Below are 19,419 nucleotides of genomic sequence, written 5' to 3' on the forward strand. Positions count from 1 at the left end.
AGATCGACGCTCCCATGATAGTTATTGTACGAGTTTCTCCCTCCAAGTAAACGGAACCGATGGAGGGAAGAGTAACCTGTTTTGCTTTAGAATCTGATATTTTCTATGGAAATACGTTCTAAACAGGAAGAATATTATATATTTAGGGAGCTTGGATTAGCGTTCAAAGCTTGACTTTTTGGTTTGTAAAGGGGTTTTTATTTTGACAAAGCCACATCACAATGGCATCAACGATGGCGGCGCGTAGTCAGCCCAGTCAGTCGTTTGTTTTGACCACAAAAAATTGTTTTGACAATAATCCAACTATTATAGAGTGGCAACTGGATCCTGATGTCTTTTGAGCGTGGGAAGTTTGCGGGTCAAGTTCGAAGAGGAACAAAAAGTCGCGTGCTCGCGCAGGGCAGCCTAAATGTGGATGAACGTGCTCTTCGTTGGAATAACAGCGTCTCATACCCGGCCGCGGGCCGCAACAGGTGTTTCATTCCATACTTCATTTACTCACTGTGAATGGTAAAACTAACATATTGGAGAGCGGTTTTTATCGAATTCTTAACGCGTAGAAGAAAGCTGTTATCGCTCTAGGCGGTGTGTGCGCCGACCGCGCAGGTGATTCGGCAACGCGACATGACAGGCATATAATGCACTGGTCGGAAGAGTTTTCTAGTGCTTGCCCAATGCGTCGGTAAGCGCAGACAATTTATTAGCCCACGGTTCGTGTACTTCGTTTTGCACATTGGTGGTCATGCTAGTACAGCGAGGCTGACACCCGCTATTCGTCCAAAATGCCGTGAGTTTTTTGGCGCAAGCGTTAGGCAACGGTCTAATGGACCTTTTTCCAGTACCGATCCTCCTAGCGGCCGCCACGCCGAACTAAAATTGGCAGCAATGCACGCCCACAAAACGTCGAGCTTTCGTAGAACTCGTCCACAAAAAATATCCTGGTACTGTAGCCCCTTCCGCACCAACCGGTCACCCGTGCCTTTCACGTGAATGTCACCGTAGCAGGCGTCGTTCCCGTGACTAATTCGCAGTGGTTGAAGCGCCCCTTATTTTTACTTTTTTTCATTTTTGTTACTCCCCCACTGGCTTGTATGTGCTTCCAGTGTCAGCCTCAAATGTATTTGCCCCTTTCCCTAGAAAGCCCTTTTTGTGTGCACTTACGAACCCACTTCGAGCTGTTGAAAGAGAAAAAATAAAAACGCGCAGCTCTGGACAGCATAGCCTCTCCCCAAACAGAAAGCTGGGGGGGGCGCCCTTTTGTTTATTTTGCCGGAAGCTACACCTGACGTTCAGGAACGGTGGACGAGCACTACTGCGCATGCGCCAACTAGACATCAAAAAACAAAGAAAGCGACTTTTTTTTTTTTGCCGGATGTGACGTCATGGTTTTAAAAACAATGGCAGCTGTTGCGCGGTCATTTCGCTGCGCTCTTCTCGTCGTGATTTTTGCCTGCCGTTGCAGCGGTGCATAGGTGTTTGGCTTACGATTGTGATGAAGGTGCTCTCGAAGAACTTCTGGAGAGCACTTACGGTGGTGTGCAGCGTGTGATCGGGACGCTGAGTGTGTGCGACTGCCTAATTTTCGCGTAGTACGTTGCGACGGTGACGACGGGCGCTCTGCATCAGTTCTGCCGCCTCGATTTACGACAGTGATGAGTGCGTTCCCGTCGAATTTCTGCACTGTGTTTTATTAGAGCGCCGTGTTGAGGCCGCTGGGCGTTTCGCCGCCTACGTACCGTGGCGAGAGGCAGCAACGCCGGTCAGACGAGGGCACTGGGATGGCGCATGACCACTCCCATCGTAACCAAGCTAGCCACTGCAAACGTAGACCACTTCTACGTAGACCACAGGGCTGTGTTTTTGTCCCAGTACAACGGAGTTAACCTGTGCGAAGGTATAATTGTGTGTTCGGAGTCGTGAGGCAGGCAGGTAATGTTCACCATTGCGAAGGTGTAGTAACTCCCATAATCTGTCTGCTAATCACTTTGTTGGTCTGAAACCTTAAGCCAGCTGATAATAGGACATGCAGCCCGGTGGGAGGTAGGGCTGCGCACAGGACAAAGGTTTTTTTTTGTTGTTGTTGTTACCGGCTGTAGGAACCAAGCCTTAATCCACATCCAGGCCTCAAGTAGTGAATGAGAAAATATTAACTAGTTGCACTTAGCCCTGGTGCTAAGCATATTTTTTTTTTCGTGGGCCCTCTCAAGTTACTGTTTTTAAAATTATCCCTTCTAAGGCACGTTCAAGCTGGTACAATGCAATGCATTCAACAGATGCTGGACAGTTCACCCAATATGCCCTTGATGTGTGCTGTCACATGCCGAAGAACAATATTGTACTTCAGTCGGTACTTTTAGGAACAGATCTTATGATGTGCAATGCTTTCAAGTTCATTTCTTCTGTGTTTAGCGTGCCTGAGGACTTGCCTGCAGCAATCTTCCCGCAAATAAGTGATTGCTTGTCGAACAGCACAAAAGTACCACTACAACTTAAAACTGAAATTAGTCAGGGATGAGGTTTTGCTTGTCAGTTTTCTCTCTCCAGCAGTGATGGCAATGGAAGCTGAGCAGTGGCGTTGCTGGGTAAACTTGCACCCGAGGCCCAGAAAATTTGTCTCCCCCTCACATATACAAAACAATGATTAATAATAAAACTAGTGTTATTGTTATTATTGATAATATTAATGTCTTCTATTGTTAGCATATGAACGCTGGTTCACACTTGCGACTAAAGCTACCAAAAGCGATTTCTGTCACTCTTGTCACTTGGCATTGCTCTCATCGCGCGACAAGAGCGATTGGTCTCGACAAATTTTGTGTCTTTCATTTGGATACCAATGTAAAAAAAACTTTTTACAGCTACTGAATGCATGGGCTTCGAAACGTCAATGCAAGCATGCATAATATGCGACATGCGATGCGAAATGAAGCCACAGGATACTTGATGTGTAGTTATTTATAAGAACTGGCAATATATTAGAAAAGTAAGCAGCAAGATAAGAAGTCGTGTGTTATTTAGGCAATAATAGCTACACGAGCTTGGTTTAGAGAACCCCAGACGACGACTCTGGTGCAGATCTTGATACACAACACTGACCTTTTCAGTGAATTAGGCATCGATAAAAATCCTACCAGTAAGGAGCGTTATGGTGTGTCACTCGTGAGCACGAAAACACCATTAGCAGCCGAGAAAGGAGTGGCCAAGAGCTACTTGCGGCAGCACAGGGTGTAATGCGCCAAACCAAAGTAGGTTAGGGGAAAAGTGAAGGCTGATATGCGGCAGTGTGAGAGTACCACATCTTACAGCCGATACCAAGCGAATGGATGCCTGCAAGAGCAATGGAGTTGTGAGAGAGTCTCGGGCCTCGTCAGACAACGACACTTATTATAAGGTGGTCGCCAGAGGCGTTCGGAAAGCTTTGCAGCCCGCTGTGTTGACTAAATCATGCAGACGTCCCGCGGGCCTGGAGGAGGGTGGCCAGCAATGATAGGGCTGTTTAAAGGCAACACATGCAAGACAAATAGTCGCTTCATTCGCATTAATTTTCCTGTGTCTAGGAACACACCTTGAACAAATTATGCTTGAAGGACCACAGGCGGAGCCTGGTGAAAGAAGGCTGGGGGAGAAATAGAAGTTGTCCCAGCAAATAAACAACAGCCGGACTTAAAAAAAAGCTGTTTCCAAGTATTGTGCAGGACAAGTGGTATAAAATGTGAAGGAAACGGCCGCCCCATAAATTAGGAAAAACCGCCTGCGCCTGCCCGTTTGTCACTAAAGGCAGCCTCTGTGGCAGCATGCGACTGCTGGAAATTTCTCTAAGTGAGAATTTCAGTACGTTTGAAATAGATACATTGTCGGGTCTCTATTTCTATGGTTATGTGATTACTGAGAATGGAAGCAGATAGAAAGGGAGCATTTAGCGGGGAAAGAGATGACTGGCCGTACATGAGTCGTCTAAGCGGCCAGTGCACGGCTAGTCGTGTGGATGTTTGTCTGCGACAATGTTGTCGTTTCCTTTCGCACGTTGTAAAAATATTCCACCACACATTTGCAAATAAGTTAATCGACATTGGCGTCTTGGGAAAACGAACACAGTATAAAGTATAAAATGTGAGGTTCGGGCTTACCAGTGAAGCAGCCACTAGTCAATGGAGGAAATCTGAATCGAAGGAGGTTACGAAGCGATAAAGAAAGAACTCTTGAGTAAAATATCAGATTCGTACGGGCCCGAGTGTATCAGCGCCACACGCTGGGTCACAACCGTTCGGTCGCGCCCATCCCGATTTGTTGGTGACGATTTCATTGACGTCGTTGTACAGTCGGCTAGCTCAAGACAGATCCTAGATGAAACAACCTTTTCCCAGTAGCTGAGGAAATAATATCGCCCTCTCCAACCAAAAGTAATAACCAAGAACAAGACGTTTGGGACCCATCTCGATTCCCTCTTCCTTCAGGGGTGACTGGGGTCGCGTTGTAGCGCCAGTCACTCAAAGTGCCTCGCTGTGGAGCGCGGTGCCTGCATGTACACAAGTGGAGGGTTCGTAGGGAAGGATTTAGGTTCTTTGCAACTTTTCCTCCAGTTGGTCACGCTTCTGGAGCGTTTCACCGAAGTATCTTTTGCGGTCTGATGTTTTGCAGCCAGACGTCGTCGTTGTGCTGCCTGAGTTGTTCCAGTAGATTTTTCCTCCCCAATGCATGCGGAGAGGCACTCAGCTCAAAAATCTTGTATACGACACCGGGCGTCCTGTCCTTTGTCGCACAGTCTTCAAAATTTTTTTTCTAGTAATGTTCACAAAGCACTCAGCAGAACGCTTTCACTAACGCAGAAACTGCCCCTCACTCCCACCTCAATTATCGTGGGGTCTCCCGACCATATTCCGGGATGGGAGCACTCAGCGGATCGAATGCCTAATGATAAAAAGTGGGTGACGTACCTGGTGTTTAACTTTTTGTTATGCACTTAATTTCGTTGTCCTGTCCTTTTTTTTTCTCACCCTCCACCTAGATGATGAACCTACCAGAGCAAAATATTTAGGTCATCAGCTTCAACTATTTCTTCACTTAGAACTCCTTGGGACGGTCACTCGGAAACCATGGTAAAATGGAAAGAAGTTGAACACACGGCTATCCGCTTTATTTATGTGCGCAACGCAGATACTCATTTATATTGCTCTTAACTTACAGGGGAATGAAATAAAAAAAGTAGATTTACCTGACTAAAAGTTAGGTAAATAAAATAAATGCCTGCATAACTGTTCTATTTCTTGCATAATTTGTTCAACAAGCTACTCGTCTGTTGTTCTTTTAGTTTAATTACACGGGGCCGCATGGGATACGCCCCTTCCATATAATGCCATCTTCGTACAATCGCCATGTGCTGGCTGCGTCGCTGGGCACGATGAAGGAAAGTCAACGACATAAAAAATGAGCTATCAACACCCGATATCAGATCCTTTGCAATTACTTAAATTGCGAATTGGTTGGTTAGTGCAAGCACTGAAGGAATCGGGTGCAACCAAGGGGAAATCGCGACAACCCATTTGTCTCACCTAATGTTGGACACCTGAGCTCCCACCCCTCCTCTTCCACTTGCGCCCCTCCTCCCAACACAGGCTTAATTTGTACAGTTAGCTCCCCCGCACCAACCTTCATTGCATGTTTCACACCTACTTTCATTTCGTTTTAATTATCAGTCCCCGCTTCCTCAAGATTCAATCTTCCCCATATTTTTTTTTTGCAGGTCATTTTCACCTTGGTTTCCTTCTAAAAATATGACAACCGGACCGGGGTACACGGTCTCCAACGCGTCACTGCGAAGACTCCAGAAAATGCTAAACATTCACCATGACCCGTACACAACATCTGATGTGCGTAAAAAAAGTCACATAAATAACCGCCGAGGACACATGACCAAAGTCTCGTAGGCTTGGATGCCTCCCCCTTCACTCCTCCCCCCTACTGATCTCGTCCGCCGCCCCAACAGTGGTCCTGGACGTGATGAAGGGGCTTTGTTAGGCCCCTGTTGTCCCATTGGAAAGCAAGCTCACTCGCTACACCCCTCCGAGCGTCGCAGTCGTATACCGACGCACCCCCTCTCCAGGAATCGTTCCTTGTTCGCCTCCGCTCACCCTGCAGCCGCACCCATCCTTGACTACCGCGACATTCCTGGATGCCAAAATTCTCCTCGCTTTCTTCCATTGTACCAGGAAACAAATTTGAATAGACTGGTGGGGACGTAAATTGAACAGGCCAAAGCTGTGGTCTCGTTACAGTTGTCCTCCAGTTTTCGACGTCAGCATTGCACATTGTAGGGGCACAAGTGGCACCTCCCCCCCTTCACCGAGGGGCTGGTACCCGGGGTCCAGGGACCCCCGGCCCCCCCTTAGCGACGCCACTGCAGCTGAGTGTTTCTTGTCACTACAAACGACAACTTACCTTTTGTATATATATTTAGAGGTGTGTGATTATCAACTTTGTGTCTGTGAATTGAACACAAGTTAAACTTGGCTGTGAATTCAATAAAATATTTTTGAATACGAATAGTAAAAGCTGGCTGCGAATTGAATATTTTCAAACCACACTATCTTTGTTTTGGTGTTTCTAGAGTGTATAAAACATAACTACACCAAAAAAGACAGCTTAGGCAGTCAGAACTAGACACATCTCTGTTCAGGTACTTGCGCTTGACATACAAAAAATTTAATGTAACAGAGAAAATAAAACATAGACATGCAAACCAGTGCAACAAGAATTTTGCATATATTGAGATAAAGAAATATGGGCTCCTCAAAATACTTTGAACACAGTAAGCATATTAGGCATATTTAATATGATAGGCAGCAGTCCCCCCACTCTCCTCAATGATTGAAAGGAAGCTGCGCATGCTAGTTGCCGGTGGGACCTCACCAACAAGCCAGCAATAACGTTTTATTTCTCACTTCTGCTATTATATTTACAGGAAAGCTATTTTAGATAATAAATTTTGCTTTTGTAGTGTGGCACTTGACCTAACATACACCACAGTTAGTGAACTTTTGCTTGGTGCAAGGCTTCTGCATTAGGCTTTTGGCACGGCTTCGGTGTCATGCAGAAAAACCAACCCGCAAGGTCTTGCCATGTAGTGAAGCTTGAAAGTTTGCACATCTTCAGATAGAGCAAACATTCGTTCCTCTACTATTTGTAAATTTCAAATATTTGAAACAGAGCTGCAAATCGAATATCAAAAAGTACTTGCACAGTATTCTAAGTTGCGAATGTTCACACACCTTCAAATATACTGCCTGGTCACTTGAGTATAAGTGTATAATTTACACAAATAATTTCATGAACGATAGTTAAAAATGCAGTAAGGTGTTTCATGCAAGTTTGACGCATTTATTTGAAATCACTGATAAGCATTGGGTGCAGTTGATTGGATGCTTAACCGCTCTGTCTTCCCTTTACTATCTCCTACATACCCTCAAACTCAATGGGCATGGCTTCATTTCTCCTACTCCCTTCTTTAAACACTGCTATGCTTTCCTTTCTTCCTCCACCGGATTCGACCTCCCTCGAAGAATACGCCATTGCCCTTGCAATAGAGCATGGTACTCTTAATGTTCCTACCACCACGCCAGTATATATCTTCTCCGACTGTCAGTCAGCCCTTCGTAATTTCGCTAACCATGAGACCCACCCACACACCACTGATTTCGTCACTTCGATACTTGCATCGAATCCTTGGCCACGCTTCACACTGGTTTGGGTTCCTGGCCACGCTGGCATGTGCGGAAACGCCTTAGCAGACGCGCTCACCCGAATACCTTTCCCGGGTCCGCCCATGTCCTGGCCAACCTTGTACCACCCGCCGACGGTTCGTACTCAACACCGCGCTTCCAACCATTACCAATTAAACGCCCAATGCCTATCACGCACCCTGTACCCACCCCCCAGTTCCTGTCTAACTCGTGAGGCTGCGTGCCTCATTCGACAGGCTTAAACCTCTTCACTCCCCTCCCATCACATTCTTCACCGCATCTATCGGCGCCCTGGCCATCCTTCCTGCCCCAGGTGTTCTTTCTACCCATCCGTCCCTCATTCTAATTGGGACTTCACCCCACCATCTCTTACCCAATCCCTCACTTTCATCACTTCCTGGGAGCTCTGGCTGTCTCCCCCGCCGACAGTGAACATCTAGGCTGCCCAGGAAGCTCTCTACAAACACGTGCACCGGATCCGCACGGACATTCTGGAGTACTACGTGGATCCGGTGAATTGAACTTTCAAATTAGGACCAGGCATTCAGGAGTACTACGCGGATCCGGTAAATTGAACTTTCAAATTAGGACCTGGACTTAGAAATAAGTGTTTGTTCTCTCTCTCTCTCCTTCCTTCCTTTACAGGGTGGGCATTCATAGGGGCACGTGTTGGGTAATATGTTGTGTTGTAGTATGTGTGGGTTTGTAGGCATCTGTAAAACGGCTTTGGACTTAGAGGTTGGCGAGGGAATCTGGCAGGTCTTTTCTGCTTTCTACGAATCCGTGGCTAGTAAATTTGAGGGCAGCAGTGTGTGCCGCCTCATTCCCTTGTAGAAAGGCGTGATGTCCAGATGAGGTAGATGATCACTAGCTTTTGTATGCGTCGTAGTGTACTTGAGGTGTGATGCATCCTTCTTGATAAAGGGACATGCTTACTGGGAAGCACGGTGGAATCTGTCATGGCTGTGCTTGCATCTGTTTTTTGCAAAGTTGTTGAAGTGGTAGTGGTGAGTGTGGCGGGCATCAAGGGTTTCTTATGAGTGATTAATGGCAGACGTCCCAGGGTTTTGTGCTTAAATATGCATCAAAACAGTGAACTGAATGAAGGTGGCTATGCAGGTTAGTTGAGACTTCATCTTGGAAATTTTGGTCAAATGTCAGGCATGACTCAAGGAAAGGATAGAGGAAAGCTTCATCAACGAAGCTTCATTTCCCTCTGAGAGTGATTACAAAGTAAACAAAACCCTCATGTGACACTGCTTTAACACCACATGTATAAAAAGCAATTACAGCTGCTGCACACTTCACGCTAATTATTCAGTATTCCATAGTGCATCTGTCTCCCACCTTTATCACATAGGCCTCAAAGATTTCTCGTTCCTGTTTTGTGCCATACAACTTCAGCACTCTCGTCGTATCAAATTCTGGCATGCAGCCACCTGGCGTGCATTGAGTCTTGGAGTGGAGCACCAAATCGGTTTCTGTTCAAGTCGTCACCAATGCGGCATGCTCCCACCACCGCCTGTTAGGGCCCTGTCTGCCCTATGTACCATCAAGATACATTGAAATAGGAACAACAAACTACGTGACTTTCAGTATATGCTGTGCATCATGGTGACGGGCTGTGTAGCCACAGGAGGAACAAAGTTACAAGAATTCGTGTCCAACAGTGTTATGGAAATAGCATTTGAGAATGTTAATTTGGCCCACTGCCGCATGTCGTGCGGGGTCCCACACGACATGCAGCAGTGAACACAGTGAACTTTGTCACTGTGTACGCTCATGCAGAACACGACGAAGGCTGATCGCAGAAGCACAAACGGGCACCAAATATGGTGGTGGGCGAAATAAATATTTTCACAGACCGAACAGTGCCCTCTCGACACCCACGTGCAAGTTGGTCGAACTGGAAGTACATAATACCTTAGATAAACTGCACGAAGCTTACCATCACTCCCAAACCTCCCGCCACAACCACCCACCAGACGAGACACCCTTGAACTCCTCCAGCGCCCCAAGAACAGCTACAAAGTGTGCCCGTCCACATTCGTCAACACATTTGTACAGCTCCCATACCGCGATATACGCATCAATACGCTCGTCAGGAAAGCAACCCTCTGGAGACCAACGAAACTAACGTGGATAATTACAAACTTTTCATTTCTGCGCGCCAAGAGTCCTCTGCAATGATTTAACAAGAACATGCAGCAGGACCATGACCTCCTGAATATAATGTCAAGAGCTGCACGCAGCGATTACAAGACACGGGGTTCGACGAACCAAAGCGACGCGCAGGAATCACCTTTGTAGCCTGTAGGTCGCAATAGTCTTGTTATTTCTTAGTCAACGACCGTGTGGTGAGCGACAAGAGTTTCGTGCGAACGATCGTTCGCGGCTGGCCATGATAGCACCGCCGTTTGATGTTGAAGGCATACGCGCACTCGCACGTCGGAGACGAAACGCCCAGCAGCTTCAACACGGTGCTCTAATGAAATGCAGCGCAGAAGCTTGTCGCGAGCGCACTCATCACTCTCGCAAATCGAGGCGGCACAACTGATGCAGAACGCGCGTGTTCACCGTCGTAACGCACTACGCGCAAATAAGGCGGCCGCACACACTCAGCGTCTCAATCACACGCTGCACACCACCGTGAGTGCTCTCCAGAAGTTCTTCGAGAGCGCCCTTATCACAATCGCAAGCCGAACACCTACTGCAACGGCAGACAAAAATCACGCCGAGAAGATTGCAGCAATGTAACCGTACAACACCTGCCATTTTTTTTTAAACATGACGTCACATCCGGCAAAAAAAAAAGTCGCTTTCTTTGTTTTTTGATGTCTAGTTGGCGCATGCGCAGTAGGGCTCGTCCACCGTTCCTGAACGTCAGGTGGAAGCTACTGCCAAGAATGGCGGACCAGCAGCCCGCGCATGCGCAGATCGCTACTGGAAAAAGGTCCATTAGTGTTTTCTACCTCGCGCCTAACAACGAGTTGGAGTTAATAGAGCTCGAACACAGTTCATTTTAACGCCTGGGTTACGAAATGTGCACTTCTCAACCTGCCCGAGCAGACGAAACTGTCGGCGGCGGTTTGCTGGTAAGAGCGCAAGAAGAGTAATGGCCTTTCTTTGCGTCCTGGTATTGTCGATCTCTGCAGCGCCATTTCGAAGTTGGCAAATTAACACGGTCGGCGTCACCGTGTGCTCTCGCATTAGGTGTCGTGATTCAGTTGACAGTCGCGCTCCGGAAGAAAATACACCAAACGCGAATAGCGTGTCGAGCTGCTTGTTGCAGTTGTGAATTGTCGAAAGCAAAAGCGCTCGAACTAGCCGTCATGACTGCGCACTTGGCCCACACAGCGGCCTGTTGATTAAGCTTTGTAACTTCACAAAACTGAAGCGGCGCGGTTTGTCTTCTTTTATGTTTGCAGGCATCAATGTCGTCATCTAACCTCCGAGCTACTGGGACAAATGAATAGGCTTACTGTCTGCGTTCTGACATGGCCATGATCTTCGAGCTGATTTTGCACGACCAAGCAGTCACATTGTCTCCTCCCTGTAGTCACCTTGAGTTCTTTCAAGTGCCTTAACTAGCGTACCATTAGCTAACAAGGAATATGCAAGCTGTTCAACCCAGGCAAAAAGGCATACTTGAAGTGTAGTTGCTGGGTTACAAGTGACGGTTCCAGCAACATTTGCTTACACCGCTAAGTGGTGCACAAGTCATTGGTGCCCCCATCAGTGCTTCAGCTTGTCGCTCATTGGTTACAGACCTGTTATTTCCCATTGTCGGTTGTCCTTGCTCTGTGCCCTTCATTTGTCACCTGAAGCTGCTGTGATTGTCGTCTTGCTGTAGTCTGGTGTTCTATGTGGGCACATTTACACGAGGCACTTGGGTGGTGTACGAAGAAAGCCTTTTTCTTGGTATGATAATGATCTTGAATTGTGGCAGTAATTTCAGCCATATGTGCAATTACGTAGCTGTGTATGCTAGGTGCTCTTGTAATTAACATCTTTGTTTTGTTGTATTTACCATCTTTGTGTTGTTTAACATCTTTGTTTACCAGCTTTGTTACTTGACATATTTATTGTGTTACATTTTCCGTTTTGCACGCATTCCTAAGGGACTACAGAAAAAGGCTTTAATTCTTGTGTTATTGAACGTATCCTCAAACAAATTAATTACAATAAGCCTCTAGGACAACACTACCATTGGGGTGAGTTTTGTTTGCTTGTCATAGGGGCCGGGCAGCTGGACGGGTTATGCCACCACTCGGCACTCCCCTCATTAGTGGAATGGGCCGGTACGTTGGACTGTGCAGCCTCCCATTATTTTTGCAGTGTTTGCTTCGGTGCTTTGAATGTTTTGGTGGTGGTGTGAGCGGATGTGTGCGCTGAAACGAAGTCTAGACAGATGTGTTGGGTTCTTAGATGCAATAACGGCAGCGTAAACTTGTCGGAGGAGCCATGCGATGTACGCGTGGCTCCACCTAATTTGAGTACGAATAAAACTAATATTATTAGTATTCATTTCTTCTTAAATGCACTAACAGCTATGTAAACTTATTGGATGCTCCTGAGGTTAGGAATGGGCTACATTGACATGAGCACTTTTTGCAGCGTTCTCTGCCTGTCTCCGTGCAATCTGATTAGGAATAATACTATTAATGTTAGTATTCATTTCTACCAATTCATATTATCTTCACTGGTTTCAAAGACCACGGTTTCCTGACCAGAATTAACGGTGGGATACCTTGATACGTGTGCTTTGAACAAGGTTCGCACAGGTCCTTGAAACCCTTGAATTTAGAAGTGTAAATTTCAAGGCCTGGAAAGTCCTGGAAATTTTTAAGGGGCCTTGAAAACCCTTGATTTTTCTGGAGATAAACAATGGCCCTATCTTTTCACAAGAATTTAAAGTGTTTGTTGTGAATTTTAGGTGTTAAAAACGTAAAGAAACATTGTAATAATCAAGTTTCATTGTATTGCGTGAAATTACAAATTACGAGTTGTGGATTCTCATTATTACGAGGCAACATTGGGAGCAGCACTCCTCAATAGAATACATGTCACGATACAATCACGTGAAAGCCAGCTTCTGTTCTCTATCTTGCACGTTCCATCTAGTCTGTTGACGGCCTTTCATTGCATGTTTGCTGTGCATCATACGCTCCATCTGCGTTTGCTTTTACGTGGAAATGGTGGACGTGTACATAGTTCATCCTGCCTTGCAGCAACACTTGCTGAGTTAATTTCAGCTGATACTCTTGCTGACAAAGCAGGAGATGCAGGCAACATTAACTAAGTTTTGAAATTTACCAGCTGAGCAAAACACCAAGAAAAAAGAAAAAAACTCTAAATATAAACTATGAAATAAAAAATAAAGCTGGGGGAGCATTCATGAACCCATAGCGCCTATCTAAATCTGCATTAATGTTCTTAGGCATTGGGCAATACCAAAATTTTGCATTTTGTTGAAAAAGTTATAAATAATCCCATATAAAACAAGATGGGGACCTTGAAAATGTGTTTTCTGGTCCTTGAAAGTCCTTGAAAACCCTGGAATTTTTGCCTTTGAAGCCCGTACGAACCCTGTTTAAACGCAAAGACCATCGTCTAACCATCGTTGTTAGACGGAGGAGTGCATGATTTTTCAAGCATAGGTGGCAGCTTGTAAACCTCGACCACAGCATTCAGTTGTGGAACTGAAGGCAAGTTTTTGGAACCCTCCTCTCTCGTCCTTCACCCACGCTGGAATTGTTTTGTGAACAACCATTAACCAACTTCCAGCAACCATTGCAAGTCTTGTAAAGCAATGCCTTTCCACTGCAAGCAATAACGTTCTACTATCATGTGGTATTTATTCTGCAAATGATTCCCAATGACTGTAGTAACCGTATTTCTGTGACAGTAAACATTTCTACCATAGTTAATGAAGTTACGGAGCGTCGTCCATCACAATCTCTGTTTTGCGGTGAATATTTGAAGGCGCCCGCCCAACATTGTCTTCCGCTTGTGCAGGACGCTGTATGGTCATCAGCTGCTTAAGGCCAGTGCTGCAGCGTTCCCTGATCGGCTGCACACACCGGTTTTTATGAGCATTTTGCTCCTACATATTCCTTGATACGCCAAACTGCATGCAGGCATTAAAATTCTGCACGAAGAAATTGACGCATTAGGCGCCATCTGCTATTCCTAATTACTGAGTATGGGCATAAATAACACGTCATGTCTCCGAAATGTCCACTTTGCTTTTAAGATGTACCAATCTGAAAAAAGCCCTTCTGGTTATCTACTCTTTGCAAGCTTCCTCGGAGCTGAACGACAGAAAGCCATGCACATGTCGCTGTGATGACCGCCACCGGCATTCCACTGACAAGCGGTTCGCCATGGGCGTCTGCTGCTCGCTGAAGCAACGGTTCTGCCCTAAAATGGTTGCCCAGTCCCTTAGTTCACTGTGTGCTGTCAATACATGTCCATCTACAGAGGAAGTATGCTTGTAAAAAATGGCTGTAGCAGTTGTTTTATTGGAACTATTCGGAAACAAATTATGTGAGGATTAGCTGCTAAGAACGTACATTACACACCACAGCTTTGCTGGTCATCCTTTTTCACAGGGTGAAAGGGCACTGAATTTTTTTCCCTCTCCCAGTTGTAGGCTCTTCCCCCTCACCGAATGGCCACAGGGTGTAGTACGACCCCCAGCCAGGTTGCCGGCTGCTGCAGTGCTAGCTGTGCTGCTTCACGACACTGCAACGAAGCCCCCTGAGGATACACCAGCACATACATACTGGTGAGCGCCTTCACCAGTGCAGCCACTGCAGCAAGGCATTTGTGCAGAAGAGCAGCCTGGTCACCCACCTGCGCAATAATGCGGGCGAGCGCCTGTACCGATGCCACCTGTGCCCTGGGGCCTTCACCCAGAAGAGCAGCCTGGTCAGCCATGTGCGCAGCAACACGGGCGAGAGGCCCTTCCGCTGCCACTTCTGTTCCAAGGCCTTCATGTGCCGCCTCAAGAAGAAAGCCCACGAGGAGAACGACCACCACCAGTAGTGCCGAGGGAGGAAGGACCCGGTGGGTGTGCGCGCGCGCAGACACTCACTCCAACGAGAGTGGAGGGGGGCAAGCACCTTTGTGTGCATCGTTAAGGAGAACGGTTGTGCAGCACGCCAAGAGGGGGGTCTCAGAGGGAGAGCCCATTTTATTCTATGGGACCCAACTTCGGCCGAAAGTTTTATCATCACATTGTGACCTCACCAGCTAGGTGACAATTGCTCCCTGCTAGTGTGGGAAGTGTAAATATGGGTGGGGCCCTCGCAGACAAGAACGTCTTGCATTGGTCACAGGTGGCTTGTACCGATGGCGGGCTCATGACCATTTGCTGCCCATTTGAACATGCAGTACCAGTTCATAGACCAACACATGGAAAAAGATGCACCCTTCGTGAAATGTATGAGTTGCAATGTGTCCCCGTGTATACGTGTTCAAAACACCCCACTGTTTCTATGGGAGTTGTGCAATTTCCCACTGCAGTGGTGCCTTCGGCCGGTCAACAGCAGCTGATGTCCAGCACTTGTCCCGTGCACTTGTACAGGTATGGTTTATGGGTGCACCTGTGAACATCCAGAAAGTGAGGAAACATGAGAAGACGTAAACTTACGCCAGCTTCCCAATGAACTTTGTTTCCACTCTTTCTGGCAAATGAGTTTCACAAACGAGTCGAACCATAATAAACAAAGAGAAAGGAGGGGAGCGAATTATGATATTTTAAATAGCAAGGACCATGCGGATGGTTTACGTCTTAATATGATACCATGTGCCCCCCCCTAATTTTTCGTTCTATTGTATTTGCATTTAATTGATATGTTTGCTCGATGGCAGAAATTCCTTCCATCTGTTTCCATGCATTGAAGGTGAAAGCATTATGGCTTATCCTGGCAATATTTATCGAAGACTTCTTTACTGCTCCACCTTGTCTGCACCTTTTTCTTTGCTTTATTTTCTTTGGCATTTGGGGCTAATGACCTCGACTGGCAGACTGGTTGCAGTTGTGACACCAGCCTGAACTGAAACACCTGAGCTGCAACATTGCATCATTCCAAAATGTACAGCTGCTGAAGCAGGCTCTTTTGATGAATCCAATGCGTCGATGCAGCTTCTTCTAGTATTGAAACAATTTCTGGCATTTTTTTAGTAAACTTGAGGTCTCGCACTGTTCTGTTTTATGGAAGTGTGAGCTGTTGTGTTCGGAGCCCGCCAAGCTTCCCCGTCTAACATTTGTGAATGCGTGCACAACTGCAAAAAAAACAAGAACTTTGATGTTTACTTCTGGAATGGGCCGTGCATTCTCTTCAGCTTACCACAAGGATTATTGTGTGTTGTTTTCGAGACAGCTGTAGCATACAGCTACTATGCCCGAAGCATTAGGCACTGTCAAAATTTGCCTCAGTTGCAAGGAAACTATGCCTGCATGCTATGCACGACCTTGCGTAAGAGATGGTACGCTCCATAGCTAACAGCGTATCACCTGAACAGTATATTTCTCTGTCTGTTTGAGTATACATTGGCCCCAGTTTTCATTAATGGAAACCACACAAGGGCAAGAAATGCTAAAAACATTCCAGGTTGTATGTGGTGAGAACTTCATGCAGGCCACCCTTTGTTGCAGCTATGGCTTGATTTTTTTGGTCACGGCCGTAATTGCAGGCTCACTTCCCTTGCATTGGGCGGTATTTCTTTTTTTACTTTCCTGCCACTCACTGTCATCTCAGGTTGCTGGGTGACCTGATACCTGTGCATGTTATCTACACTGAATATAGCGAACACTGTTGGGGTACTCAGCCTAGCAGTAGCAGTACAGCAACCGTGCTTTGTTCTTTTGTGCCACACACTGCTGTTTTTGAGTCTTTACAGTAATATTTGGTTTTGTTCAATGGGGTGTGTGTTTGCGTAGAAGTCGGGCACGCAGTCTGTTGCAGGAAAAGCCTTGACGAGGTGACGGGAAGTGCTTCACAATGGCTGGTCGTATTGGGTGTCTGCTTGCTTTTGCGCCACCAGCATTGTGGGCTGAAAACACCGAGGATTAGAATTTTTGGGTGGGCCTGAGCTTAGCACCTTTATGGGCAAAGTGTGACGATATTCAGTTTGATAGAGGTACAAGTTAGGCACTTCCCGTGCATTGCAGGGTGTTGATGAAGCGTGTTGATGTGCTGCTTCTCGCTCCTAAACTGACCTGAAGGATACCACACCACCTTTATTTAGGAAGGCAATATATAGAATTAAGCCAAGAGAACAACAGTAAGAAAACACAGTGAGTCTTTCAAAAGCTTTGGTTCTGTTGCAGCTCAAAGTCAGGGTATGTGTGTCAGAACCTGTGATTCTATCCCAAGGGTACTGAGGTCAAACAGTGAAGAACTTTTAGCAGTCGCTAACAAGAGCAGAAGGCGCATTCAAAGTGAACCGGTAGATGGCGCTGGGTGTGCGCAGGAAGTGGCAGGCTCACACTGACAGGGAACAGAATTTTTCCACAGTGCGAGTTATTGCGGAAGCACTAGGGGTGGCATTCCTGAGCAAGCTTTCATGCTAAAGCTTCTGAAGCCTCCTGATTGACATACTGCTGAGCTATCAAGACAGAGGAAGGCTCGTCTGCATTGCTGGGGAATGCCCAGGCACATTCCACCTGTGCAGAGCGGCTTGGCTTGCACCAGTGGGGACGCCTTGTTTGTTTTTTCTGCTCTTCCATCTTCTGCCTCGCTGCTGGTGCCCTGCCACCTTACTTGCTGCAGGAAGGGCTCTCAGTTATGCCCTGTCTCCCCGTTGCAGGCCCTTCCCCCTCTTATCCCTCCATGGGTGACCGCAGGCAGCAGCAACAGCACTGCCCTCCCCCGGGTCATCAGCTGCTCTCCTGCCAGCAGTGCAGCTGCAGGTCTGCGAAAGGAACAATGGTGCATGCATGCACACGTGCAAGCGCCCGCACCAGTGCCACCACTGCAGCAGGGCGTTCGTGCAGAAGGGCCACCTGGTGACTCACCTGCACAGCCACACGGGCGAGTGTTCTCATTGGTGCCACCTGTGCCCCAGCAACGAGACTTGGCTCCCAGTGAAGGCTGCCAGTTTTTAGTCCTATCGTCGCATCACCAGCCCAGTGACAATGGCTCCGTGCTAGTGCGGGAACTGTGGTTGGGATGGGACCTGCGGCAGACAGTGCCATCTTGTGTTGGTCTCAAGTGACCACCTTATGCTGCCCATTTCAACACACACTGCAACAATTCAGACCGACATAACCAAAAGGACACACTCCTTTTGGAAAGTCACTCACAATTCATTGCCATTAATATACGTGCAAGCGTGCACACTGTTTGTATGTTTCGCGCAATTTCCCACTGTGATGGCACCTTCTGTGAGTAAACAGTGGCCCATGATCAGTGGTTGTCTCGTGTACTGCTTGTACAGATCATTTTAAGGGGCAGCTCGAAACTTAGACAGTGAACACGCACAGAGTACTCAACTGTCGGCCAACTATGCACCAAATGTTGCTTCTATACTTTCTCAAATGTATTGCGGGAGTGCTAACCGCAATGAAAAAAAAAATCAGGAGGGCTGGGGGTATGATATTTACACTGAATAGTGTTTGCATCGATATGAAAAGTGATTCCATTAAGTCATGCACTGTTACGAATTATGGAAGTGTGAGCTGTTGCGTTTGGAGCCCACCATACTTCCATGTCCAACACTTATAGATGCGTGCACAGAGCCAGAAAATGATGCTATTGAAGTTTGCTACTAAAACAAGCTGTGCATTCTCTTCGGAGTATTTCGAGGAATTGTGAAATTGTTGTGTGTTGTTCTTGCGGCAACCGTATAATACGCTTGCTTCGCCGGGAAAATTGTGCGCTGTTGAAAGTTATAATTTCTGCAAAAAAATTACACCTGCATGCTACTGCACAACTATGTGCGAAAGGCAGCACGTACCATATTGAACGGCAGGTCATCTGAACAATATATTGCTGTATTGTTTGAATATACATCGGCCCCAAACAGGTCCTTTCTCACTGATAGATGTCACAGGAGGACAAGCAGTGCTAAAAAGACGCCATGTTGTATGTGGTGACAACTTTATTCTGGCCACCCTTTGTTGTGGCCATGGCTGGACCTTCTTTTGTAATGATTGCAAGCTGACCTTTCCAGTTTCCGGTGTTACTTTTGGGAAAAGAGCACTCAACTTCTAACCAAATTAATACGGCACCCTTTTTTGCAGGTTCTAAGAATTTTGGCCAATAGAGAAACCACATCATGGTCCAAAGTTTTTCTTTGCTTGTTCTTACCTGTGTTTGTCAGTTGCGAGAAAAAACCGAGAATTTTAACATTTTCGGGTGGGCATGAACTTGGCAGCTTTCAATGCAAAGCACGGTGTGATGGGGGATTTTCTCGCTGTGAGAGCACTACATAGGTCATTCCTAACAACCTGTTGTTCCAATTGTTTCGAAGCCTTCTGAAGGACCAGCTGCCTAGCCAGCAAGAAAGAGGAGGGCTCGTTTGCATTGCTGGGCCTTATCTGGCTGCGCAGGCCAGATAAGGCCCAGCAATGCACATTGAACATGCGACGCACCCTCCTCTGTTGTGTTGGTTCTTTTTTCCTCCTTCGACCGTGCTGCTGGTGCACTCTCACCGTGTTTTTCAGTGGAAA

General features: G+C 46.8%; 1 protein-coding gene across 1 annotated transcript in view; it reads left to right on the forward strand.

Annotated features, from left to right (window-relative positions):
- LOC144178735 (uncharacterized) overlaps positions 1-18,616 on the forward strand; it is a 60,258-nt gene extending 41,642 nt beyond the window's left edge. Inside the window, exons 7-9 of the mRNA XM_077706815.1 lie at positions 10,806-10,831; positions 14,466-14,807; positions 17,556-18,616. Coding sequence (XP_077562941.1) covers positions 10,806-10,831; positions 14,466-14,786 — 347 coding nt within the window. The 3' untranslated portion in view covers positions 14,787-14,807; positions 17,556-18,616. The remainder of the gene's footprint in view (positions 1-10,805; positions 10,832-14,465; positions 14,808-17,555) is intronic.
- The last annotated feature ends 803 nt before the right edge of the window (positions 18,617-19,419 follow it).

This window comes from Haemaphysalis longicornis, unplaced genomic scaffold (genome assembly GCF_048455015.1).
Source record: "Haemaphysalis longicornis isolate Haplotype H1 unplaced genomic scaffold, Haemaphysalis longicornis Haplotype H1 scaffold_4, whole genome shotgun sequence".
In the NCBI taxonomy this organism is placed as follows: Eukaryota; Metazoa; Arthropoda; class Arachnida; order Ixodida; family Ixodidae; genus Haemaphysalis; species Haemaphysalis longicornis.